The sequence below is a fragment of the Penicillium oxalicum genome, chromosome IV (genome assembly GCF_001723175.1).
Source record: "Penicillium oxalicum strain HP7-1 chromosome IV, whole genome shotgun sequence".
Lineage (NCBI taxonomy): Eukaryota > Fungi > Ascomycota > Eurotiomycetes > Eurotiales > Aspergillaceae > Penicillium > Penicillium oxalicum.
In genome coordinates, this window is record NC_064653.1 from 2,045,886 (window position 1) to 2,072,126 (window position 26,241).

The window sequence follows — 26,241 nt, forward strand, 5'->3', positions numbered from 1 at the left end:
GCAGTCTGATTTTATAGGGCTCAAGAGTATGGCCGTCATTATTGAGAAAGTGGCCAAAAGAAAAAGGTTATGTTGTGAGATTGTTTGGCACCCACGCCGAACTGGCGTCGGACACGAGCATCCGAAACCCATCTCGGCTTTCCTGCGTAGTCGATGGCGATGATTGATGTAACACACTTCAAGGATGACGGAAGAAGTAACACGTTCATTATACAATATGGTCATCAGGCTTTGTCGTGCGTAATCTCCTTGAGAGCATGCTCAACAGTGCCAGCACTCCATGTGTCAACGCGTGCGCGGTCAGAAGTCTCATGGAGAGTAAGTGCCAAAGCCACCAGAAGCGCGGCTTCCTTCGCGTCAGCTTCCGCAACTCGAATGTGTATCCAGCTAATCACTCCGGCACGAGTGATGAGCGTAGTACTCCCACCCACCTGCGCAGCACGGTACAAGATGTGAAGAATTTTGCGCCGAGCTGCGTCGTTGAGACTTGGCGATTGATAGAGCGAGAGAATGCGTTCAAAGACGTTTGCCCGTCTATAGATTTCCATATCCTGAAGAGATTGTTAGGGAATCGATGACGTTAGATGATTCAAATCTCAGAACTCACAGCGTGGCTTCGAAGGCCTTTGACAAACAGCCCAAGTAGCCAGTCAACTTCGTCAGGATAGCCATCGTCCAGCTCAGGCTCATTCAAAATAATTTTGTCGATCCAGTACGACGGGAGTTTCTCCACTTCCCAAACGGGGGCCTTCTGCAGGAACTTATTGACTTTGCCGTAGACCTTATGCAAAGGGCTGACCAAGACTCGCAAGCAATTGGCAGCACATTCACCAACAATCCAGGGAACCGGCTCGTTCATGCCAATCTGGTTCACGGTTTCGAGAAGCTCACCCGCGAGAGTATAAACGGTGCGCCACTCTGCGTAATTAGATTCCTGTATACAAGATTAGTAAAGACTAGAGTCGGGCAGGGTACAGTCGGACTTACTTTCAGCTGAGCCATGAAACGAGCGATCTTGGAGAATGCCTGCCTCCGTACTTCCTCGTGTTGCGAACAAAGACAAAGTACTAGCTCTGCAATACGGCCTTGTTCAACAGCTTGCTCTATATCCTCTCTTTCCCATCGATGGAGCGCATTGTGCGTGGTTCCCTCGGTTGGCAGAGGACCGAATATCTCCTCTAGGTCCACCGCAGAATCATTCTGAGACGCGGCGTGAGAGGTTGATGGCCCAGAATCAACATCCATTCTGTCTTCGTTGCTGCTTTCATCCAACCCTTTCAGGGACTTCTTGAGGACGGAGCGGGTCTTCTTCGCCTCGGTAGCGTCCACTAAAGTGTCTCGAGCGGCCTTTATGGCATCGGAGCTTTCTCCAGCTTGTTTCAGGTGAGCAAGAAGTTTCGCGATCCATGCACCAATAGCGGCTTCAGCAGCCTCATCCTTAGCTCTCACCACAAAAGGCCATTGTTCAACGATGGCGGCGACAAGTGGACTTGTCAGAGAATCATTTGGCGAGCTGTCTCCGATCAAGTCCAAGTAGTGGACAGGCTTCTTTGCGACTCGGGTCACGCAGTTATCGAGGAAGCTTAGTTGATGATGAAGAGCCTTTGAGTCAGAATCTTCAAAGCTGGAGAGCAAGGCATTGAATGAATGAGGTGAATTTTGCAGAACTGAGTTCTCCGCGAGGATCGACCTGAGTAAGGCCGAAATGCGACGTGCAGAATCCTTATCAGATGTTGTCGTGAGAACCTTCAGAATCGAAGTGAAGGGCGAATATTGCATAGATGCTGAATGAGATGTTAGTATGAATTTAGCCATGCCATCGTTGGGAAAAGCGACGTACCTGGCTTCTGCCACCACCGCATAGACGCAGACTGTTGAGCTATCTGGAGAACGCTCTGCAGCTGACTTAACAGCATTTCGGAGTCGTCCTTGCTTAATTCGGGCTCCTCAATACGCTTTAAAACATCTACGAGAACCAACGAGACATCAAAATTCTCCTCTAAAGCGATATCTGGCATCAACTCGTAGTAGCATGCCAACAGCTCCGCAACAGCCTCCTGTTGTTGCAGGTCATCCTTGGAAGTGCGACGGAAAAGCGTGACTGCATCCTTGACAGCCGGCGCTCTGCGAGAGAACTCAGCCAGAAGCTTTGAAGAAGCTTGATTCCAGAACAACTGAGACTGGCCGTGATCAGCTCGGAAGACTTTGAGGACCAAACCAAGTTTCTTGAAAGCGAGCGTCAGAATACGGACTGCAAATAAAGTGATGATTTCAGCATTCTGATTCAAGCATCGTGTCATGGTCTTCTGGCTCAGCGGTCGTGGAATGACATTCTCAATGACAACAGATACGGGAGGCGCCAGAGCAGGTAGCTTATCTTTCCAGCCACAATTTGCTGGGACCGGAAGCTGCACAGTTGAAAAGAGAAAGGTAGATTCAGCCATCCATGAAGGGGTAGCCTTAGGATCAGCTGTGAACATGGTCTTCTTCGAGAAGAAATCGGCGATCAGCTCCGGGGCAGCCTTGAAAATAGTGACCAGCAATTCAATCTGTAGACTGTCTGCATCGGGGCGGAGACATTGAATCAGATGGGACAAGGAATTGTTTCGCACAGGAACATTTTCCCTGTATTTTTCCACATGTGCAGGAGAGTCAAGACCTAATTCAATGCATTCGTCGTCTTCAATTGGTAAGAGCTCGGGGTCTGCTCCAACTGGATACCAGCCTGTCTCTGGTAACAGAACACCTAGGCCAGCAGTCTTGCAGACGTTCATCAGAACCCGATGAATTTCATTTGCGATGATTATTCCCTCTGGGTTGGGCTCATCGGACTCCCGATCATATCCATAGAGCGTCACAAGCTTCTCTAAATTCCATTTGTTGAAGAATTTGCTCTTGGATTTGCGTGAAAGTGAGTCGTCTTGCACCACATCTCGCTCAACGGCTTTGATAATATCCATGACATCTCCTCGGGAGTCCTTTCGGATGTGTTCAAGCAAGGCACGAGTGAGCTTTGGTTGCTCAACAATGTCGCTTTTCTCCAGGGTTTGCTGAACTCGGAGATTGGCAAGGACATACTTCACAGCGTTGCGTCTGAGAGTCGATTTGGGCGCGTCATCCTCTGCGGCCTCAAGCTGCAGCTTGCTCGGCGTCAAGAAAATCTCAAGCCGCTTAAAGGTGATGTAACGACTCAAGTAGAGTTTTCGCGCGACAGCGCCGCCATCATATGTGACAATTTCAGTAAGGAGACGCAGACATGGAGAGATCAGATGTTCCTTTGTCTTGGTGGCTGTCAGACCACGATTGAAAAGTCTGAGCTGATCCTTCTGCAATAAGTGCTTGCACAAGGCAACACCAAATTCCCGAAACTCAAGGTGGTGAGAGACTGTCTTCAGGAAAAGAGCCAGGACAGACGGCACATTCGTTAACAGAGGCTCATTATTGTTGCTGTCAGCGAAACTCCACGTCTGGATTAGGTCTGGAAAACAGATGGAGGAGTCTTCCTCTTTGCCAGGGGTGATTTGCTTGTCACAATAGCCTTTCAAGATCCGAAGCCTCTGAAGCTTGTCACTCTCCTTCTCCGCTTGCCCAATTGAAATCAGAAATTCTTTAAACTTGAGAATTCCTTTCAAAACATTCTTGTTAATAGAGAGGCACTTTTCAGGTTCCGCAATGGGTATCGACTGACCTTGCTTGGCAATAGGCGCATTCTGTTGAAAAACTAGTAGGTCGCGTAGCTGAGCCGGCGATGTGAAATTGACATTCTCAGCGGAAGTGCCCTCATCTAACTTCCTACGCTTTATTCTTGAATGATCTTCACTGTGAGTAGGCATCTTTTTGGTAGCGCGGTGATCTGTGAGAATGGTCGTCCTTTTTTTTCCAATCCCCATTTTTGAAGTTTCCGATGCCTTCGAGCTTTCACGTGTGCTGATTGGTTGTGACCAGTGCGCTAGGCCAAAGTTGCTGACACCTCAGGCAACATAATTACTTTATCTTGCACTCTGAAGAACTCTAGTGGAGTAGACTTGTGTCAAGCACGGCGTTTCGATTGTGTTTTTTCAACTGCCCTTGAAGACTCGATCGATAGAGATGGAGTATCTAATGACATTGCTTCTGATTTTTTTGAATTAGAGCCACGGAGATACCCACAAAGGTGGAGTACAGTCACAAAAGGTCACAACTGGATGTACACATTACAAGAAGCAGGTATACAAGAAACATTTTTCCGCTACCCAAAACATGGGGGTGGACCAAGAGCTGGCACCCGCCCACAGAGTTGCAAAGGTACTCAGGTAGTACTGATACATACCCAGAAATGTTTGAAGACTCATATGTTGAAAACGTCGGGTGGAAACAGGATAGGGTTGTGGAAGTGGCCTCAGGACGGGGGCATCTCAGTAGCTCAGTAGCGCATTATCCCTCATCGTAAATCACAACACCCGACGGAACTCGAGCTTTCAAGATGGTATTTAAAAACATGGTATCATATGATAGTCTCGCTGAAATCCTCAACCAAGGATACATATATGGAATCAAGTCGCTTGACGCCGAATCATCGGAGCAACTGATCATTTGAAGAACCGATATTTTCTTTCCTTGCCTTTGTCTTTATCCTTCTTGTCCTTCCCCTTTTTGTCCTTGTCCTTCTTATGTGAATCGTTGGAATGTGGGGGTGCTGTTTCGCTGTTGAGAGACATCTTGGCCATCATGTCCCCGGGAGCCACGGGAGGGTTCAAATGGGGTGGTGGCACGACCTTCTTTTGAGGCTGTGGAGCAGCAGGAGAGGGTTCGTTCCTCTCAAAAAGATGGGCCGGGGCCGTGGGCTTGGGTCGGTCCGCAGGGAGATCCAGTCGACGTTTATCGACACTAAGATCTCCGATCTGGCGCAGGAAGAGCGCCGGAGTAAGCATGTGGCTACTGACGAGGTAGACATCTCGATTGTGAGCTTGTGACACCTCATAGCATGCGCGAGACTCGGAATGCGTGGCACCCCCGGCCATGAACACAATAATGCGCTGGCGTGGCTGATCCACAGCTCGTGTACGTGCCCAAGTGGGCTTGGCGCTACGCAAAGAAGCCTGCTGAGACAGCATCTCTTGAGTTGCGGTGCCACCGTCGGTCTCTGTGTGGGGTCGCGTGAAGGGGAAGACCGTGGGGTCCAACGTGCCTTTAATTTGCTCCTCCAGCATCTGTTTCAAATTCAGCTCGTAGCGAGCCAAACTGAGCTCCTCCGCATCCGGAGGCGGAGGCTTGCGGTTGAACAGAGGCTGGACGGCTGGCTTATCATCCTTGAGTGGCTTTTCCACCCGAACTCCTAGAAGATCCAAGTTGGCAATGATCTGGCCATTCTGTCCGGGCAATTGTGCATGGGCCATCAACTTGCGAATGTCGCCCCCAAGAAGACCGCCACGATACATGATGTATAGCAGAATCAATCGCAGTCGGTCTGGATGAATAACAGCTTCATCATCAAGCAACTGGACAAGTTGTGCAGCCAGATTTTTCGCCTTTTTAAAGTTCTCGTCAAGGCCAGTCGCAAATGACTGTTCAATCGAGCTGACTTCAATAAGTTTGCGTTCCTGGAAGAACTTCATACATTCTTCCGCCATATTCAAATGAAGCGTGTACGCATCTTTACCCTCTGTAAATTCATTCAGACCAACCAGCATGTCCCGAATTGTATTCACGCTGATTTTTTCACTCCTGTAGCACAAGTCAGCACATTACATAGATCTATTCCAACAGGCGGTGGCAGACTTACTCCTCGGCAAATTGTGGGTTCGCGGCTCTGAACTTGGCGAAGTCGTCACCGAGTTTCTCAAGCACATCCTTCATGTGCATGTGACGATAGTCCACCCACACCTTGTCGTGCTCCCCGATCACCATTTCCTTCACTTCTTCGTTTGGTTTTCCCTGATTCAGCAGCGTCTTGTAAGTGATTTTTTCACCGTCGTTCACGGGCAGAAGGTCGAAAACCATCGCACCGTATGTGAACTCGTGGAGTAAAGGTGCGAAAACGTCCATAGACCTGTCAACGACAAGTAAAACACCGCGAGGCCGGTTGGTTTGAGGGGGGAAATCTCGCTGAAATTGTGCGAATTGATCCAATTCAGTTTGAATGAACCGAGCTAGGTGAGAGCAAAGGACGCCGGCTTCATGGGTCGGCGCACGTGGCCGATAATACCTGATCACGGGATACTCGCCCAAGGATGCGCACACAGAAACGATCTGTAATCGATTTAGAATTCGACCACACTAAACTTTGCTTGCCAGTGTTGATCAACATACCTTTTGGGCCAATTCCTCCAGATGTTTGCGAACTAGCCCGTTACAGGCTGGGTGGTACAGCACTGGGAAACTCCAGGGGTCACGGAAAGTGATCAAGTGTGACTCGCGAGGATAAAAATCGATATTCAGAATGCGATAATCGGCAATGTATTTGCGGGCCATTTCCGATCGATCGAGGCGCTGGCGTTGTTGAGGCTCGAGGACTATCATCATCGTCAGTTTCCGAGACGCCTAGGCAAGCAACCGCATTCCGCACTTACAAGAGGTCCAAACCAAGTATGCTTTCTTATATCGTCCCACCTCAAAATCAGCCATCAGGCAGTCAACGATCCATGACTGCGGCGAGAGTATGTAGAGCGCACTCATATCCGGATTGGGCGGCCGGCGATTCTCGATTTGTTCGATGTCTGCGGAGTGGCGTCCTTTAGCAATGCGACCGAGTTACGCACCAGTTTGGGCCATGCTCACTCGAGACGTTCAGGTTGAGAATTTCCTCGTCTTTGACAGCGCTGTTGATGAGCTTGCGGCTGGCCTCGTCGGCCACGAGAACTTTCCACTGAGCGAGATCGGCGGTCAATATTGTGTCAAAGAGGGAGTGGGATGAATTCGACTTACCTCGTTGCCGACCACATTGCGAATGGCGCCGAGAATGACTTGAAGATGGCGAGGGCAAGATTAGCCAATGTGTCGCATCATTCTATATTCTTAGCGGGCCACGTACTGTCACGTTGAATATCGACGATGGAAGACCCCATGCTGGTGGACAACCGTCGGGACCAGGATCGCGGCAAAGACCCCCCTCCAAGGCTATTGGAGCTTGAGCAGTGGCAATGGAAGCTTTCGAGAGCAAGCTTGAGTCGTTCAATCTAGGAGCGGGTGGCTCCGACAGTGCCTCGGATTTTGTTCAGGGATGGTTGACTGGTCGGATGCTCGTAGGAGAGGGTTTCCCCACCATGGGGGGAAGCTTCGACAATCGACAAGAAGTGGATCTCCGGGTGGCGCGCCAGGGATCTCGTCCCGATAAGCAACTGGTACCCAAGTCCAAAGTTGCGCATGCATGCCATTTTTCTCCGTCATACAAGTAACGCCGATCCGAGTCACAATTTGCGATTCCTCCGTCATTGGCTGTCGTTTTACACTTTGAATGCTTGACCCGCCTGTCTGCCCTACCCAGCCATCGACACATCGGACACACAATACCTGGCCCATTCTGGCTGCCGCTTGCTGCTTGCAAAGGCTCCCGACGTGCATCAATGCAGTCATGGGCTGGCTCCATGACTGGCAGAGGCAGTCGGTTGCTTGTCCGCGCCTTCAATCCATTAACTCCGCCAACTTGTCGATACTTCTCAGTCTCCTTGCCATTTCAACGATCCAAGCGAAATTCTAAGGCGAAATCCAAGCCCAACGAGGCTGGCGGTCACGATGGGCTCGATAAATCCTTGAAGAAAAAGTCCGCCGCGACCAGACAATCTACTCGGCAGGATATTGCAGCGACGCGAGACTTTAGCAGGGTAGTTGAAGCAGCCTTGCGGGATATCAAACATCGAATGCAGAATACGAATCAACTACCGGACTCGTGGGGCAAATTTGAACGCCAAATACAAAATGCTTGCCGTGTGGACGAGGGCAAAGTCACGGACAAACACGACTCAGCAAATCCTTATCGGCGCACTAAGGTGGCTTTACAGAAGGCGTACCTACGATCTGGCGACCATGGCCTACGAGACGAACTTGAATACTTACTATATGCCGATAGCTTAACGGCCTTGTACTCCTTGCCGAATTTGGAGGGCCAGCAAGAGGTGGCCGATTGTCGCTATCCGGCGGAATGGTATCCGCGCGCACGCTCGATTCAGCGAACAATACATCTGCACGTTGGTCCAACCAATTCAGGAAAAAAGTATCATGCATTGAAGCGGTTGGAGGGGTGCAAGTCGGGCTTCTATGCGGGGCCATTGCGATTGCTGGCCCAGGAAGTATACCATCGCTTCAAAGACAAAGGGATCCCTGTCAGTCTGGTGACGGGAGACGATGTCAAGCTTCCAGAAAAGGGTGAGACACCCCGTGTTATCAGCAACACGGTGGAAATGGTTGGCTTGGGTCGCGAGTTTGATGTTGGTGTCATTGATGAGATTCAGATGATCGCCAACCCTAAACGTGGCTGGGCATGGACTCGGGCGCTTCTGGGTGCACAGGTCAAGGAGTTGCATTTGTGTGGTGAGACGCGTGCAGTTCCCCTTATTCGGGAACTATGCGCGCTTACGGGCGATACCCTCGAGATTCATCGCTATGAACGGCTCAATCCCCTCCAAGTTATGCCCCACAGCCTCAGAGGCAATCTGAACAAACTCGAGAAGGGTGACTGCATTGTTTCATTCTCAAGAGTTGGCATTCATGCTCTTAAAGCCGACATTGAGAAGCTGACTGGTCGCCGCGTGGCAATCGTCTACGGTGGCCTTCCTGCCGAGATTCGGACTCAGCAAGCTAGTCTTTTTAATGACCCAGATAACGACTACGATTTCCTTGTGGCCAGTGATGCCATTGGTATGGGGTTAAACCTGTGAGTCAGCCCTGTGAGGACCAGCGTTTCATCAGGCTTTACTAAACTGCCGATGTGTAGGAGCTGCAAGCGCATCATTTTCGAAACTCTCATCAAACGAACTCCGAGTGGCTTACAACGTCTTTCGGTCCCTGAAATCAAACAGATAGGCGGACGGGCTGGGCGTTATCGCCCAGCTACGGCCCACAGCGGCACGGAAGATTCATCGGAGCCCAACATTGGCCTCGTCACTTGTATCGAAGAAGTTGATTTGCCTTATATCCAACAAGCCATGAACACGGAGCCACCACCACTACGGGCCGCAGGAATTTGGCCCCCTGATTTTGTCTTCCACAAATTCGCATCATACTTCCCAAGAAGTGTTCCTTTCGAGTATTTGATCAAGCGACTGATGGAGCTCGCTCAGGTCAATCCACTCTTCTTCATGTGTGAAACGGAAAGTCAGCTCCAGAATGCGGAGATTATCGACACTGTCGAAGGCTTGCAGATTCAAGACCAGCTTACCCTGATGGCCGCACCAATGGAAACTAAAGATCAGCCCTCGCGAATGGTGTGCGGATCTTTTGCTGATTGTGTGGCCGAGAATACGCGTGGTCGGTTGCTGGATATTCCCAGTCTGGACCTTGAAATTCTCGAACAGGGAGTTTCTGGAAACAAGGAATACATGCATGCACTCGAAAGTCTTCACAGATCAATCATTCTCTACTCGTGGCTGAGCTTCCGGTTTGGGGGTATATTCACTGATAGAACTCTTGCGGCTCATGTCAAGGAGCTTGTTGAAGAGCGAATGATCCGGGCATTGACTGAATTCTCAGCCAATAAGAAGCTTCGAAAGAATGCTTCCCTCAGACGCCAGATCGCGATGCAGAAGCAGAAACTTGATCAGATGCGCATCATTTCGGATGCGGACCTGATGTCTCCCCATGGCGAAGGCGAAGATTTGGAACAAGTGGATTTGTCCAAGGACGATTCTACTGAAGATCAGCCAACGTCTTCTGGAGACGACAGCTATGATGAAAGTCCTTTTGAAGAAAGCCCAGAAGGTGGATTCAGTGACAGTCTTCCCGAGGATGATCTCATTGAAGGCAGCAGGTCAGTGGAGGGCGATGGAGGTTTCATTAAACAACCTCGATCTGTCTCAGCTTCAGGTTGACCGAAGGTGCGTTTGTATGTATCTGTAAAACAATGTATATTAGCTACTTTTCCATTCTTTCGCATGATGAAACATTTCACTCTGCTTATCAAAAAATTGCCTTGAGCCAACTAGTGGTAGAATTGTCATATTAAAGCTGTTTTCAAGGTCTCCAGCGAGCCTAGGACGATCTCTCAGTGACCGAAAACGAAGTAGTTACATGTAGAACAGTAGGGACCTGCCTAGTAATCGGCCCAATCGCATATTTGGCCCATCCTGACGTCTCTACAAGCTTGAGCCCTACTTACCTATTCTTTAGATGTGACATCAAGCGTTACTGAGTTTGCGACAAGGTAAGTTTCCTCGTATAAACAATCTATCGCACTGTTTGAATCTTGGAGAGGGTGTCCCGCGGTATTGAGTCTAAATTGTACTGTGAAGCTTATCTGCCATCCTTATCGGTGGCGACGCCGGCCAGACTGATTTTCCGCCGCATCTGCTCTTTGCCTGGTGAATCGCGAACTATCGGTCATTAATCCCCCGCGCATCCAGCGACAGTTACTGATTTACAAGTCCTCTCGCCGGTGGATACACTCTCCTTCTTCTTCACTGGCCATCTGGGCGCGTCAATATGGACGACCTAGAGTCGCTGGAGCTGCTGTCGCTCGTCTCGCGGGTGACAACAGAGCTCCAGAACTACCTGGGCATCAATGACAAAACGTTGGCGGAATTTGTGATCGATCAACATCTCAAATGCAACGGCTCATTCCTGGAATTCAAGAAGCTTCTCGACGAGATGGGTGCTGAATTTCCGTCAAGCCTAATGGAGAGTATTGATCGGTTGGTGCTGACGATGCATCCAAAATACAAGGGGAAGAAGCATGAAAATGGCGATTCGGGATCTGGGGGCGACAATATTATGGACGAACTGGACGCTTTAGAGAAAAAGTCGCGTGTCTTCAAAGGGCTTGCTGTACCAGATGGCAAGCGAAGCTGGGAGGGAGATGATTACCTCGATCAACCGGCCGATGAAAGGGCCGATGCGCCAGATGGTGCGATGGATGACACATTCGCTATGCTTGAGGGTCTAGCTGGAAAGGCAAAGGACAGCAAACACGGCGCTTCCAGAGACGATCGCGGCAGCAGGAAAAGAACGCGAAGTCCCGACCATGACGACTACGACCGAGGGCGTCGTCACCGAGACAAGTACCGCTCACGATCACGCAGCCCTTACCGACGTTCCAAGAATGACGATTTTATCGATGAGTTTGGAAGGTCTATTGGGAAATATGGGGATCAAGACGCGAGTCGGAACGGTTACAGCGATCGGCGGAAACCCCGAGATCGCGAGAGATTCGACGATGACGAGTTCCGACGACCCCCGCCTGTTGAACTCGACGATGCGCCCGTGCTCTACAAAATTTATGACGGACAAGTGACGGGTGTGAAAGATTTCGGTGCTTTTGTTAACTTGCGCGGGGTCAAGGGCAAAGTCGATGGACTTGTTCACATCTCTGCAATGCAGGAAGGAGCACGAGTAAACCATCCTTCGGATCTGGTCTCGCGTGGACAGCCAGTCAAGGTCAAGGTTGTCAGTATCCAAGGAAGCCGGATCGGGCTGTCGATGAAGGAGGTTGATCAAGTCTCAGGGATGGATCTTGTCCCGCAAAAGCGCTTGGCGTCCGGGGCAAATATGGAACGCCTCGATGGCGGGTCAGGCCCTGACAGATACGGGAATTTAAGCTCAGAGGTGCCGGTCATCGAAGGATCTCATAGCCAGCCCACGAGGAGCCGGAAACGGATGACGTCCCCGGAGAGATGGGAGATCAGACAGCTTATTGCATCCGGTGTCGCGTCCGCTGCTGATTATCCCGATCTCGAGGAAGAGTATCACGCTACTCTGAAGGGTGAAGGTACTTTCGAAGAGGAGGAAGATGTCGATATCGAAGTCCGAGATGAGGAGCCTCCTTTCTTGGCTGGACAAACGAAACAATCGCTCGAGCTTTCGCCCATTCGAGTCGTGAAGGCACCCGATGGCTCTATGAACCGTGCGGCTATGTCTGGCACGAATCTTGCCAAGGAAAGACGTGAATTGAAACAGTCAGAAGCTCAGGACAAAGCTGCTGAAAGAGCTGCGCAAGTTGACCTTAATGAACAGTGGCAGGATCCCATGGTCGCCCCAGAGGATCGCAAGTTTGCCGCAGACCTCCGCACCACGCAACAAAAGCAAGATGAACCAGTTCCTGAGTGGAAGAGGGTCACGATGGGCAAGAATGTGTCTCTCGGAAAGCGAACGGACATGCCCATCAAACAACAACGGGAGAGCTTGCCTGTGTTCAAATTCCGCAAGCAACTTCTGGATGCCGTCAGAGACAATCAATTGATGATTGTCGTTGGTGACACAGGATCTGGAAAGACCACACAGTTGACACAATACCTGGCGGAGGCCGGTTATGGAAATAACGGCATCATTGGCTGTACTCAGCCCCGACGTGTTGCTGCTATGTCAGTTGCGAAACGTGTATCAGAGGAGGTCGGTTGCAGACTAGGTGCCGAGGTGGGATACACGATTCGTTTCGAGGATTGCACAAGCCCGGAGACCAAGATCAAGTACATGACCGACGGCATGCTCCAGAGAGAGATTTTGATGGACCCAGACCTCAAGAGGTACTCTGTGATCATGCTTGACGAAGCGCACGAGCGAACCATTGCCACGGATATTTTGTTCGGCCTGCTCAAGAAGACCATCAAACGACGGCCGGACCTTCGGCTGATTGTCACTTCTGCGACATTGGATGCCGAGAAATTTTCAGAATACTTCAACGGATGTCCTATCTTCTCTATCCCAGGACGAACATTCCCTGTGGAGATTATGTATTCCAAGGAGCCTGAATCGGACTATCTGGATGCTGCCCTCATTACGGTGATGCAGATTCATCTGACCGAAGCCGCCGGTGATATCTTGGTGTTTTTGACAGGCCAAGAGGAGATTGACACCGCATGCGAAATTTTGTACGAGCGTATGAAGGCTCTTGGGCCATCCGTGCCCGAGCTGGTCATCCTTCCCGTCTATTCTGCACTTCCCAGCGAAATGCAAAGTCGAATCTTCGAGCCCGCTCCGTCAGGAGGCCGCAAGGTTATCATCGCGACCAACATTGCGGAAACATCCATCACCATTGACAATATTTACTACGTCATTGATCCTGGTTTTGTAAAGCAGAATGCCTATGATCCCAAGCTTGGTATGGACTCGCTTGTTGTCACCCCCATCTCTCAAGCGCAAGCGAAACAACGAGCCGGCCGTGCCGGCCGAACAGGCCCAGGAAAGTGTTTCCGGCTATATACTGAAGCCGCCTATCAATCTGAGATGATTCCCACAACGATTCCTGAAATTCAGCGGCAAAACCTCTCCCACACCATTCTCATGCTGAAAGCCATGGGCATTAATGATCTTCTCCATTTCGATTTTATGGATCCTCCGCCCACAAATACCATGTTGACCGCTCTTGAAGAATTATACGCCCTGTCGGCTCTGGACGACGAAGGTTTGCTCACCCGCCTGGGCCGTAAAATGGCAGACTTCCCCATGGAGCCTGCTCTTGCCAAGGTACTCATCGCATCTGTTGATATGGGATGCTCTGAGGAGATCCTCAGCATTGTCGCCATGTTATCCATCCAGTCTGTCTTCTATCGCCCGAAGGAAAAGCAACAACAAGCCGACCAGAAGAAAGCCAAATTCCATGACCCCCACGGCGACCATCTCACCTTGCTGAACGTTTACAACGGATGGAAGAACTCCAAGTTCAACAACGCCTGGTGCTATGAAAACTTCATTCAGGCCCGTCAGATTCGTCGTGCTCAGGATGTTCGTCAGCAACTTCTTGGAATTATGAATCGTTACCGTCACAAGATCTTGTCATGCGGACGCGATACGACGCTAGTGCGACAAGCACTGTGTACTGGTTTCTTCCGGAATGCAGCTCGCAAGGATCCGCAGGAGGGTTACAAGACACTTGTGGAGGGCACGCCAGTGTACATGCACCCCAGTTCCGCCCTCTTTGGCAAGCCCGCCGAGCATGTCATCTATCACACCTTGGTGTTGACGACCAAGGAGTACATGCATTGTACCACTGCAATTGAACCAAAATGGCTCGTCGAGGCGGCGCCGACCTTCTTCAAGGTGGCGCCCACAGATCGATTGTCGAAGCGCAAGAAGGCGGAGCGCATCCAACCTCTCCACAACCGGTTCGCCGGCGAGGACGATTGGCGTCTTTCCGCGCAGCGTCGACAAGGCAGAGGTGGTGGCGGTGGTACATGGGGTTAGATCATATCTTGACACTTTGTTTTTTTTGTGGATACCAGTTGCTTTTTCTTGTATGTTTCATGCATAATTCAGCCTCGTCGGCATGTACATTCTTCATCTATAGGATCAGAAGTGCCGATACAGCACAATTAGATGGTATTTGGGGGATCGGAACTGCGAATGATAGAAACGATCGCTTCATACCACTAGTACTTGTTTTTTTTCGACTCCTCGACTAGATTTCTTTTGAGAGAGTCAAACTCATCAGAAATGAAGAGTCTCTGGCTTGATAACTTTTTGCATTTGTGAAAATGCTTATTTTTAATGGTCCCCCGTCATGGCGGGTCTTCGGTGAGGGCCTGGGGACTGGCACCGCGGGGCATTGATTCGCAATTTTTAGCCCAGAACCTCATCCAACTTTCGAGGTTACATTCACAGGTACCGACCATCTCTGTCTGGCCAGAACCAGTCCAGGAAACCCAAACAACCAAGGAAATTTATTTGTCAATTAGAGCTCAACTAGAACTCGATCCTACCCATCAGCATGCCCGACAAAGACGCCGGTACACCTCGTGTGTTAATCTACCGACATGGTTAGTCACATCAAGAGTCTCCAACACAAAGGAGTAGTATGAAACACCTCTGTTGGAACCCTTCCATTCTCACAACCTCTAACTCCAGGACAAACCATTTGGTCCAAGAGTGGCCAATACACCGGTAAGACGGAGCTTGATCTGACCGAAGACGGCCAGAAGCAAGTCCGCGCTTCAGGAAAGCAGATCGTTGGCACGGGCAAATTGATCGACCCGGCTCATCTTGCCCATGTCTACATCAGTCCGCGCAAGCGCGCTATGCAGACCTTCCAGATTGCTTTCTCGGAAGAAGATCAGCAGAAGCTCAAGGATGCTCAGAAGATTAGCGAAACTGAGCGACTTGCCGAGTGGGACTATGGTCAATACGAGGGTCTCTTGACCAAGGAGATTCGCGCCCTGCGAAAGGAGCATGGTCTGGACACCGAGCAACCGTGGGATATTTGGCGTGACGGTTGTGAAGGTGGAGAGTAAGTACCCTATATTCCTTTTTGCGCGTGTGTGTGTCGAGACTTGGAAAAAGAATCCATAGTCTCTGCCATGTGGATTGTTGAACAGCGCGGCATCGATTTGAGCAATTCGGAAACGTTCGGTAGAGACATTTTCTGAAACTGCCTGTATCACAGATCTGCTCAAGAAGTCTCGGACCGTATCGACAATCTCATTGCAGAGATCCGCGATATTCACCGTGGTAACATGCACGGCGAGAAGCACTGCGATGTAGTACTTGTGGCCCATGGCCATCTACTGCGCGCTTTTACCAAGCGCTGGCTTGGGTATCCGCTCGAGTTCCCTCTCTCTCTGATGCTGGACCCCGGTGCGGTTGGTGTTTTGAGGTAAAGTTTTTCTTCTCTCCGAACTGTCGATCGACTTTGAATCTTGTCACATCATCATTTCTAACGGGAGTATAGTTATCAACATCACAACATCGAGGAGCCTGCTTTGATGGTTGGTTATGGATTCCCCATCGAGGAGTAGTGGTTCTGGCTGGGAATCGGCACACATGACAACGCAGACATATATGGCAATACTTGTGGCCATTTGTGATATACGAGAAATAGCAGATTGCAAGATTTCGATTAAATATCAGCAAAATATGAATATTATGTGGTGAAAAAATAAAAATAACAGTTTTGGGTGGGTTTTGTAGTGTATGCGCCTCTAATCCGAACTACCTTACGTCAGGGCATTGCCCGCGAGGTACTACAGGTATCTAGAATGGATACCGCTGAGTTGGTCGAACTTCCAATCCAGTATTTCTGGGAAAACTAATACTGATTCTGCATCTTGATTTTAGCATATGTCGTTTCCAAGTCATTGTGCTGTATATACCTGACAAGCCATCACGAACACATATTCCACGACCCCTTCTATTGCTGGGTATCTAAAATGCTTAACAATTCCCGCGAGACGCCATAATCACATGCATATCTTAGACGGTCCCATTAATCAACCATCCGCGCAGCGACCGGACTCATCCTTCCCTCCCTCTCTCTCTCTCTCTCTCTCTCTCTCTCTCTCTCTCTCTCTCTCTCTCTCTCTCTCTCTCAAACATCCTCTCCCAGATACTTGAGCACTTCGTCGCTCTGGAAGAACATATTTCGCAATTTCTCACCTCTCCGACGGGCCTCGGCAGCGCCCTTCCGAGCCTGCTTTGCATTCAGCTTTTCAACTTTCTTCGGTCGAGGAGGTTGTGCTGGAATCCGATCTCCATCTGCATCCAGCCCTGCGCCCAATCCCGCGGTATCTTGTTTAATCCGTCCTTTGAGCGGTTCTCGGATTCCCTCCCGTCCAGTAGCTCCCAAGCCAAGACGACTATCCGGATCCCAGCCATAGTTGGAAAGATAGCGGAGTCCCGGACGGGTGCGATCGAGATGCGAGGGTGGATGTGAATGTTCGAGACAGACTTGATGAGCTAGCGAGGCCTCGTGGGGTCGGGTCAAGAACGTGCCGGGCATATCTTCTTGCGGGGCTTCTGAGGAGAGTGGGAGATTGCAAATTTCGCAGTAATTGGCCGGCGAAGGTTGAGACGGAGGTATGGGCTGGACTATTGAAGTGGGTATGAGTTGTCTGTCGGGTGGCGCAGAATGGACTGCGCGCACGGAACCAGCGGCGGCTTGATCTGTCAGTGCGGCTGATGATGTGTCTGAAGAATCCTTTTTGAGCACGATAGATAGATATCTATCTGCGATGCTGAGACCGGCCGGGGTAGACGATGGACGTTCTGCCGGCTTGATCGTACTGAGCTCATGATCGGAGGACCGCACGAAGGGTACTCGTTTGCGACGGACACCGGCGCCGAAGACGCGCTGGTCGTGGAGCGGGAGATAGTAGTCCTCCTCGTCATCCCCTTGCATATGCGACATTCTCTTTCCTTGGAGAAGGAGAGAAAAAGAAACACAATACTGAAAGATTGCTCCGGAGACGCACAGCAGCCTCGAGGGCAGGCCACCTGAGTGAGAGGGACAAATGCAAGAAAGATGATGCCACTGGCGATAAGGCGCGATGGTGACCCCGATAAGATTGTCATGCGGAACGATAAGATAAGAGATAACGGCCACGTACGTTTGACGGCCGACAGCTCGAGCAGCATCGTGCATCAAAAGTATTTCCTTTTGCTTGTATTTGGCTTTCGACGACACAGCACCCAGATCGATCGTCCCCACGAGATGCCCATCCCTATCATTGCACATGGCATCCAGGAGGGGATTGATACCATCCCATATGCCTGGTCTGTCATCAAGACAGCGCCATGGATCCTCCTACTTGCTGCGCTCAAGTATTATTTTGGTGGCGCCCGCAACACCTCCGAGAGATTGATGCACTCCAAGGTGGTGATGGTGACGGTACGGACCTGAACGAGCCCCTTCCCCCTTCATCAACGGACATTGAGATAATCAACTAATTCCCGCCTCGACAGGGTGGTACATCGGGGATAGGAGCCTCGGTGGTCCGCGAACTAGCCGCTCGTGGTGCCCAAGTCATCCTGCTGACGACACAACCTCCATCCGACTTCTTTCTCGTCGAATACATTGAAGACCTGCGCCGGATGACCGGGAGTCAATTGATTTACGCCGAACAAGTCGATCTTTCCTCGCTCCATTCCATTCGAACCTTTGCCACAAAATGGATCGACAATAACCCTCCTCGCCGTCTCGACGCCGTCGTCCTCTGCGGTGGCGTCGCTGTGCCCTCGGGTGCGCGCCAGAACACCATTGATGGAATCGACGAGGAATGGCAGGTGAACTATCTCGCCAATTTCCACCTGCTGAGCATTCTCAGCCCAGCGCTCCGTGTCCAACCCGCGCACCGCGACGTACGAGTGGTATTTGCAACCTGCTCAAGCTACATCGGCGCAAAATTCAACCTGGATATCGTCAAGAGAGAAAAACTCACCCCGGGCACCACAACCGCCTCCGTGAAAAACAAGTCCAAATTCAATCCCAACACTCCACCCCCCGCTTCGACCAAGGATATCTACGCCCTGAGCAAATTCACCCTCATGACTTTCGCCCACTCCTTCCAACGTCACCTGAACGCGTATAAACGGCCAGACGGTCTTCCGCCTTGCACCCGAGTTCTCGTCGTTGATCCGGGCTTGTCACGCACCCCCGGCACTCGTCGCTGGCTGACCGGTGGCTCCCTATTGGGTCTTCTTCTCTATCTGCTCACCTGGCCACTGTGGTGGTTAATCCTCAAGTCGCCCGACCAGGGTGCACAGAGTATTCTGTATGCTCTGATGGAGGAAACATACGGTCGTGGAGGGGGGGGCTGGATGATCAAAGAATGTCGGGAAGTGGACTGTGCCCGGCGTGATGTCCGCGACGAGGACCTGGGTAAGCGCGTGTGGGAATTCAGTGAGAAACAGATCGAAGAGGCTGAAAAGGAGGGTGCGGTGAGACGCGCATTGGAGAAAAAGGAGAAAGAAGCAGCCGAGGAGAAAACGGCTCGGAAGGAGACAGCTTCAAATAAAGAGAAAAGTGCTGGATCAAGGAGGAGTCGAAAGGCCAAATAGTCGAAAGACCAAATAAACATTAGACGCGTCAAATGTTGGACAGAGAGGCCGTGAACTTTCCAATTCAGGGAGGTATTCCCACTGGCGCGAGAGAATAAAAAAGAGCATCCGCGGGAGACGCATTGTGTGTACGTATACATCTGAAGCGGCATGAGGTATCATGGACGGCGTTTTCAATTTAGCTGGGCAAAATGGCATTATAAAATATCGTTTTATCGTATTGTGAGGCCCTCCGTTGGGTGAATTATGAGTTAATGGGTGCGGCCCACGAAGAAAAGGAAATTCGTTTCATCCATTCTACCAAAAGAAAAACAGGTCTATGTCCATATACATAGCATGCCCTTGGACACGCTTTTGTAAACATCAGAAGAGAAAAAGAAGAAGAAAAAGAGACCCCGAGGGTATTATCAGCAAGCATATATGTTTCCCAAAATTCCTCCCAAGCCTGCATTTTACTTCTTCAACGCCGCAAGAAGCTCCGCGGGGGGCTGTTGGCGGTACCCCTGAGGGTTGTTCTCGGTCCAGCGCCAGAGGTCCTCACAGGCGTTCTCCAAAGTGTACTTGGGAGTCCAGCCCAGTTCCTTGTTGGCGCGAGAGGCATTGGCAGTCAGGTTGAGGACGTCACCGGCGCGGCGGGGGGCAACCTCGTAGGGGAGGTCCCGGCCGACAGCGGCGGAGAATGCCTTGATCATCTCGTAGACGGTGGAGCCCTTGCCAGTACCCAAGTTCCAGGCGCGGACACCGGGGTTGTGGTCACGCAAGTAGTTCAGAGCCTTGAGGTGACCGTCGGCCAAGTCCAGAATGTGAATGTAGTCGCGGATGGCGGTACCGTCGTGGGAGGCATAGTCGTCACCAAAGACGAGAAGCTTCTCACGCTTGCCCGTGGCCACCTGGGCGAGCAGAGGGAGCAGGTTGTAAGGGACACCCTGGGGGTCCTCACCCATGATGCCCGAGGGGTGGGCACCGGCGGGGTTGAAGTAGCGCAGGAGAGCGCCATTCCACTTCTTGGCCTCGGCCTCGTTGCCGGCCTTGAGAGCATTGTTGCGCTGGGCGTTGATCACATCCGTGATGGCCGTCTCCACGGCGAACTTGGTGTTACCGTAGGGGTTGGTGGGACCCAGAGGGCACTCCTCAGGAATAGGGATCATGTTGGGGAAGCGGGTCGCATCACCGTAGACGGTGGCCGAGCTGGAGAAGACAATGTTGGTGACATTGTGCTTGACCATGGAGCGCAGAAGGTTCAAAGTGCCGTAGACATTGACCATGTAGTAGTCCAAGGGCTTCTCACCAGACTCACCCACAGCCTGCAGTTCCATACAGAAGAGAAAGGGTCAGTCTCGTGCGAACCATTGCGCCGTCAATCTCACTCCCCAGTGGCCATGCTCGACTTTACCTTCAGTGCAGCGAAGTGAATGACACTGTCAATGTCGGGGTGGGCCTCAAACGCCTTGTCGAAGCCATTCTCCTCGGTGACGTCGATCTGGATGAAATCGGCCTTCTTGCCGCAGATGGCCTCGATGCGGTTCAAGGCCTCGGCGGAGGAGTTGTACAGGTTGTCGGCAACGACGACCTTGTAGCCCGCTTCCAGCAGAGCCAAGGTGGTGAAGGAGCCAATATATCCGGTACCACTATGGTCAGGGTTAGCATACGATGATGCTGGAGAGGTCGCGCTCACACCAGAATGGCGAGGAGAGGGGGGAAGGACGAGACGATATGTCCAACGGAGTGCATCGACAGACTTACCCGGTCACGAGAACTGAACCAGAAGGCATGATGAGAGAGGCTGATGAAGATTCGGTAGATGGCAAGTCTGACCAGGAGAGTGAAGAAGAGAGAAAGGAGGGGGAAGCAGGAGACAATTACGGAGTGGGCTCAAAGCGGCGGGGGTGGAGGAGGGGCACGCAAGTCGGTCGGCTTTCAGTTTGGCAGCTTTCGCCATTTTCAGGGGGTCCCGCGTGGGCGGTGGAGTCTGGACCACTTTCGACTCGGGGACTACGGGGCGGTACCACTACGACTGTTTGGAGAGAGCACATGCGGGATGATCAGGTACCAGTACCGGGCGAGCTTGACGAGTCCTGTTCGAGGCGCAAGATCCAAATCACAACCGCTGAATGCCTCTCGCAGCCAAAATGAAAGGTCCTTCACGCAGGACCAAAACGTCAGTCCCACCCAAAGTAGAGAGACTTGGCCCGCGATGCCACATTGCGATGGACGTGGGAATTGCTCGTTTCGTATCCGGGACCCACCGTGCACGCTCTGCATCCCCATTTCTTTCCGAACACGTCATGGCCGAGGTGCCTGTCACTCAGAGTAACACCGTCGAGCTTCCTGATTCCACCCGAGTTGTCGAGCAGAACAGAGGATCGGGAGATGTTGGCTCTTCGGATTCGGCACGTCGGAGAAATTCAGGTGACCAAACCGAGCGGGCGCCCCGAATCCGTACGGTTGTCCGGACACGGAGAATTTACGTCCGTCCGTGCACCGCCGACAGTAAGGTATGTAGGTACGAAGGTAGTACTACTGCTATCCAAGTACTGCCACTCGTGCTCAATTAGTCCATCCATTGTAGCATACCTCGGGGCTCACTGCTCACGCTACATAACTATGTGAGGTACCGGGCCGGACTTTCAGAGGGCGTTGGTCCTACTGCTATACCTACGTAGGCATCCGTGACCCATGGATAATAGCGTTCGGACCGCCTTGACGATTCGAGATTCCGGGCGCCAGATCGCTGGACAACTGGGTCGGAGCTGGATGATTCCAAGATACATTCAAAAACAGCTAATGGACCCTAAAGTACACACCTTTCATGCTCGAGGTCAATTCACAAGGGATCTCCATACCATCAGAAAATACAAATGATCCGTCAACATTCCCGGACAGCCCAGTCAGCGGAGCCCAGGACTCCACCTCCAGACCGGGGCAAATTCATCCCCCGGTCAACACCGCAGTGGGAAACCGTCACAACGTATCGACATAAGATCAGAGTGGTAGCAATCGTCAAACAAGAACGAAGATGGAGAAGCAGATACCCTACTGGAAGATCGCCGGGGCAAGGGAAGGGCAGGAGAAAGAATAGAAAGATAAATCAATAGAATAATGACCTCTGTTTTCAAGATTTTGGGATCGGCACGAGCCAAAAGAGATCATGAATGCCCGGCGGAGAGGTTAGAAAAAAAAAAAGAAAAGGAATGGCCGGCGAATTCAATTCCGATGCTCCCAAGGACCTCTTGCGCACGCGTGCATTTCCAGCAACGGGTATCGTGTCGCAAGTCGCGAAGAACCATGGCCCATCAGAAACGAGCTGGGACGGACCGTCAGGGGCATCGCCACCGGCCGACTCTTTTCAGGGTGACACAAGTTTTCTGGGAATTGCCGAAGGGTTGCAGACAGTCATGCGCAGGGACTGATGCAGCGCGACAAGTCGAAAAGGCCCACTCGGATCTATGTCCTTTCTACGTGTTGACGATCGTGCTTCAACCAAGAAGTTCCACGTCAAGTCCAATGGCCCTCATGAACAAATTGACGTTACCCAATCGCTGGCTGGCCATATCAGCAGGCAGTGTCTTACTGTAGCCAACCGTCTCCATAACCCGGTCCCTGGTGACGTTCGCGTTAGCCTTCAAGGGTCAAAAGAAAGGTGGCGGGAAAGCACGGTCCGTGAATGAGAGGCAGAGAGGAATCCTCCACTGAAAGGGAAAGGGGGAAAGACTTACTTCACAGCAATGACCAGACGCTGCTGTTGCTCTGGACTAGCACCGATACCGACGGCAGCAAGGAACTGCCACACATACATGTCGTCTCCGGTGTTGATGGCACCGGGGAAAATGTCGGCAAGGCCGGGTTCCAGCGTGTCGAACAAGATATTGAATTTCTCCACCCATTGCTGCCAGTCTCGCTCGGCAGCCTGGCCAGCCTCCTTCACAATCTCGGCCCGACTGAGCAGCATAGTGAGGATGCCGAGACCAACCTTGGTGCGAGCCACCGTTTGCACGTGGGTCTGCGCAATCACCAGTCCGAGGAGTCCGATGATAATGTTGAATGGGGCTTCATTCACGTAGCCCAACAAGCTCGGCATGACCGCGAGGGAGAAGAGGTCAATGGATTCGCGCACCGCAAGGGACGGTTGAGCCTCGCCGGGGACGGGCTGCGCAAGACGCACGACATCCAAGCTATCCAAATGGACAACAATCATGGTCAGGATGGTGACCCGTTGCTCCTGATCAATGTGACGGAAGATACGAGGGATGGCCTTCTTGCCTTTCGGGTAAGAGAGGAACGCGATGAACGGATGAGGGGTAGTGGAGTTGGGGACGATAGGCTCCATCACTTTGAGAGCGCGCCACAGCTTCTGGTTCAACGAGTGGACCTTTTGCCGCCATTCCATGTGTGCCTGAATTGCTTCGGCGTCGCCCTCCTCGGGGGGTGGTGGCATCGTGCGCTCCATGTCCTCCATAGCCATCAGGGCACTGTAGACGCTCTCAATGTTCGTCAAGATGGATTTGCGGTCGCTGAGACTGAGATCTGATTGCACCTTCTTCGGTCGGGGGCCTTCGGAACTGTCTGGCCGCTTGATGTTAAGCATGGGTTTGGGTGCCTTGGCATTGCTGAAGGAGATCTTTCCCAAACTACCCTCGATGATGAGCTGTTTGTTCTTGGGCTTCGCCTTTGCGGCTTCCACCGCCCGCTGAACCTGCTGCTGCATACGCTGCATGTGATTATCGGCGCTCTGGAAAGCGCGGCGGTTGCCGTGCCCACCCAGTCGATTTCCAGTTTGCAGCAAGTAGGTCTGAGCAAAGTGTCCGAGAGGCTGATGCGGGTGTTGACGCGGCGCACCGCGAATTTGACTGTAGACCTGGTAGTAGAAGTCCTCAGCGAGCACTGCTTCGGCGTCAGCATCGGCCACATTGCCGGCGGCAGCCACAAGCTGTTGCAGCTGGATACGGGTAATGAAGTTTTTGTCCTGGGGTGTCATCAAGCCGTTACCGCGCGAAAGAAGGAAAATCTTGTGGTTGCGCTTTGCCCGTTTGGCATCCTCGACCAAGTAAGCGTTGCGTTGTTCTTCCGTCAGGTGCATGAGTTGCTGTGGGTTGGTAATGACAGGCAGGCCCCCATTTGGCCCGCGAGCCGGTGGGGGTGGCATCTGCTGCCCTCGCTGGCCTTGGGGCGGACCAGCATGGCGGGGACCCTGCTGAGGAAGATTCTGCGGCGGCATGTGCATCGGCGGAGGACCCGACATGACGGGGGCGCCATGAAGCTCAGGGATTCCAGGGGGGAGGCCGGGCATGCCGGGGGGAAGCACGCCCTTCTCGATCGCCGCTCGCAAATACTCTGGGGGAATCGCGGGGAAGCCCTCGGGCACACCCTGTGGGAACTGAGATGCGGGAAGGTACGGCGGTTCACCCGGGTGCTGTGGCATCGAATGAGGGTGGATCATCGGCCCGGGCTGGGAGCGTTGGCGCATCTGAGCCTCGACCTCTTCCAAGCTCATCATCGGTCTCCGAGACATGGCTGGGGTCGGGTCGGGCTTCTTCTGCGAGATGCCCCAAACGCTCGACTTTGCTTGCAGATCGGGAATAAAATCCGGATCCGAATATTTCTCGTATCCAGAGCGCTTGGTGGATGTGGTGGTCGTCGCCGCAGTGGTGCCGCCCGTCGGCATGGAAGCCTGGCTATTCGCATGCTGCTGGGCCGCCAATGGGGCCGCAGATGGATTCTGCAGCGCATAGCGGACCTGCTCTTCACCGATCACATCGGCGACCTTGGCTGTGGTTCCGAAGAAGTCAAAGTCACGGCCGACCTGGCCTCCAGAATTCGTTCCAGCATCCGCACCGCCGAAGGTGTCGTCATTGAAGGCGTCCTGGTCATCGTCCAGTTGATCGCCGAGGCCGTCGTAAGTGTCCTCGAAATCGATTCTGTGAATGCAGTTTAGCAGCTTCGACTTGCTGCGCGTTACTCGCGAATTTTGGTCGCGAGGAAGAGCTTACCCATCGTCATCATCCTGTGCTTGCGCACGAGCTACCTCCGCGAAGGGATCCGGGTTCTCGAAAAATCCCCGCGCGGAACCACCCTGTTGGCGATCCCGAGGGAGATTGGTATCGAAGCCAAAGAAAGACATGCTTCTTTGACCGGATGCCAAATCGTATCGGAGACAGTGGAGGAGGAGAAGGAACGGGGGCGATGGGGAGGGAAGACACGGCCGATTGATGGTGGTGGGGGAAGGGAACGGTGCGAAGTTCTGGAGTGAACGCCTCAGGCAACAGCCAACTTCATCTGAACATGACCCAACGCATCAGGCCAACCCTTTTGGTCGTGTCTTGGAAATTCCTAGTCTCCAGCTGGTAATCGAAAAAGAAAAAAAAAAGTAAACCCTCATCTTGTTGATCTTCTTGACAATCAAGCTAATGTGCCTTTTGAGGGACCTAGCCAACTGGCATTAAGCGGTACTTTCCACTGAACCTGGTGCCCGGTCAAGATAAGTACGGACATCCAGTCGTCAATCAGATCGAGCTCCCGTCGGGGCTAAAGGTGTGGATATGTTACTGCAATTCTGGGAACTGATAAGACTTGAGAATGTATACCCAGGTGGGGTTTCTCGCAACGAAGGTCATATGAATGTCTCAAGCTATGAAGTGCAATAATGTTCACTCACTACTTGTAATCTGAGTCCAGGTTTGGGGAGAAAGTGAAGTACCCAAAAATAAAGGGCCAAATCATCCACGTGCATTATCAAACGCCCGAGCGCATCGAGGTTCATCGGGTCTTGTACATATTGAATAGGTACCGGGACAGACAGCGAATTCTTCGGTGTAAGACAGGACTATAGTCGTACCAAAAAGGGGTCTTCTTACTCTTTGGCTCGAACTTGACAGCGTCCACACACAATTTTAGAACCCGACACCGGCAGGAAAGTTGTTGGTTTGTCACTGGCGCCTAGGTTCCAGTTGGCTGACCACTTAGGAGTCCACGAGTCGATAGCAATGTGCAACATGACCTCAATAGGCCCTCCAAGTGCCACCCGACTGTCCCAAGGCTTGCATGCCCAACTTCCAGAGTGACGTCTGGTCGAATGATGAACCATTTACATGTCGAGCACCTAAGCACATCAAGGCCTCGAGAGTTTAAGGACCCATCCGGGGGGCCACCCGGGAGCCAAGACCAAGTAATTCAAGTAATCCCTGAAGGCCCCCATCATTTCCAAAAGGATTTTGGTCTCGTCCAGAAGCGGTTCGGATGTCTCGCAATCAATCAAACCACGCGGCTGATTGCGGTACTGAATGTCTTGCGCGGCCGACTTGATTCTTTCTTCCCTCCCTTTTTCACCACCCGATTTTTCAATGACCTTGCCATCGG

General features: G+C 51.9%; 9 protein-coding genes across 9 annotated transcripts; 4 read left to right on the forward strand and 5 right to left on the reverse strand.

Annotated features, from left to right (window-relative positions):
- Positions 1–224: 224 nt before the first annotated feature.
- POX_d05489 (uncharacterized protein) lies at positions 225–3,833 on the reverse strand (the record flags this gene model as incomplete). The annotated part of the gene is made up of 4 exons (XM_050114334.1): positions 225–551; positions 608–934; positions 988–1,784; positions 1,841–3,833. 4 exons carry the CDS (start codon positions 3,831–3,833, stop codon positions 225–227), a joined length of 3,444 nt encoding a protein of 1,147 aa, XP_049969285.1.
- A 735-nt stretch (positions 3,834–4,568) lies between these two features.
- Positions 4,569–7,043, reverse strand: POX_d05490 (uncharacterized protein; the record flags this gene model as incomplete). Its single annotated transcript, XM_050114335.1, has 7 exons — positions 4,569–5,703; positions 5,762–6,228; positions 6,289–6,491; positions 6,549–6,695; positions 6,757–6,844; positions 6,904–6,941; positions 7,010–7,043. 7 exons carry the CDS (start codon positions 7,041–7,043, stop codon positions 4,569–4,571), a joined length of 2,112 nt encoding a protein of 703 aa, XP_049969286.1.
- A 498-nt stretch (positions 7,044–7,541) lies between these two features.
- On the forward strand, positions 7,542–14,304 carry POX_d05491 (ATP-dependent RNA helicase DHX8; the record flags this gene model as incomplete). Its single annotated transcript, XM_050114336.1, has 6 exons — positions 7,542–8,848; positions 8,909–9,940; positions 9,991–10,007; positions 10,300–10,333; positions 10,422–10,490; positions 10,554–14,304. 6 exons carry the CDS (start codon positions 7,542–7,544, stop codon positions 14,302–14,304), a joined length of 6,210 nt encoding a protein of 2,069 aa, XP_049969287.1.
- Positions 14,305–14,827: 523 nt separating this feature from the next.
- POX_d05492 (uncharacterized protein) lies at positions 14,828–15,851 on the forward strand (the record flags this gene model as incomplete). Its single annotated transcript, XM_050114337.1, has 4 exons — positions 14,828–14,876; positions 14,965–15,343; positions 15,500–15,709; positions 15,785–15,851. The coding sequence occupies 4 exons, from the start codon at positions 14,828–14,830 to the stop codon at positions 15,849–15,851; spliced, it is 705 nt and encodes a 234-aa protein (XP_049969288.1).
- Positions 15,852–16,420: 569 nt separating this feature from the next.
- On the reverse strand, positions 16,421–17,239 carry POX_d05493 (uncharacterized protein; the record flags this gene model as incomplete). The annotated part of the gene is made up of 1 exon (XM_050114338.1): positions 16,421–17,239. One exon carries the CDS (start codon positions 17,237–17,239, stop codon positions 16,421–16,423), a length of 819 nt encoding a protein of 272 aa, XP_049969289.1.
- Positions 17,240–17,542: 303 nt separating this feature from the next.
- Positions 17,543–18,888, forward strand: POX_d05494 (putative oxidoreductase C19A8.06; the record flags this gene model as incomplete). Its single annotated transcript, XM_050114339.1, has 2 exons — positions 17,543–17,719; positions 17,794–18,888. The coding sequence occupies 2 exons, from the start codon at positions 17,543–17,545 to the stop codon at positions 18,886–18,888; spliced, it is 1,272 nt and encodes a 423-aa protein (XP_049969290.1).
- Positions 18,889–19,340: 452 nt separating this feature from the next.
- On the reverse strand, positions 19,341–20,660 carry POX_d05495 (Bifunctional protein GAL10; the record flags this gene model as incomplete). Its single annotated transcript, XM_050114340.1, has 3 exons — positions 19,341–20,192; positions 20,282–20,516; positions 20,632–20,660. 3 exons carry the CDS (start codon positions 20,658–20,660, stop codon positions 19,341–19,343), a joined length of 1,116 nt encoding a protein of 371 aa, XP_049969291.1.
- Positions 20,661–21,173: 513 nt separating this feature from the next.
- On the forward strand, positions 21,174–21,868 carry POX_d05496 (uncharacterized protein; the record flags this gene model as incomplete). Its single annotated transcript, XM_050114341.1, has 2 exons — positions 21,174–21,383; positions 21,686–21,868. The coding sequence occupies 2 exons, from the start codon at positions 21,174–21,176 to the stop codon at positions 21,866–21,868; spliced, it is 393 nt and encodes a 130-aa protein (XP_049969292.1).
- Positions 21,869–22,364: 496 nt separating this feature from the next.
- Positions 22,365–25,006, reverse strand: POX_d05497 (uncharacterized protein; the record flags this gene model as incomplete). The annotated part of the gene is made up of 3 exons (XM_050114342.1): positions 22,365–22,488; positions 22,605–24,803; positions 24,876–25,006. 3 exons carry the CDS (start codon positions 25,004–25,006, stop codon positions 22,365–22,367), a joined length of 2,454 nt encoding a protein of 817 aa, XP_049969293.1.
- Between the last annotated feature and the right edge of the window lie 1,235 nt (positions 25,007–26,241).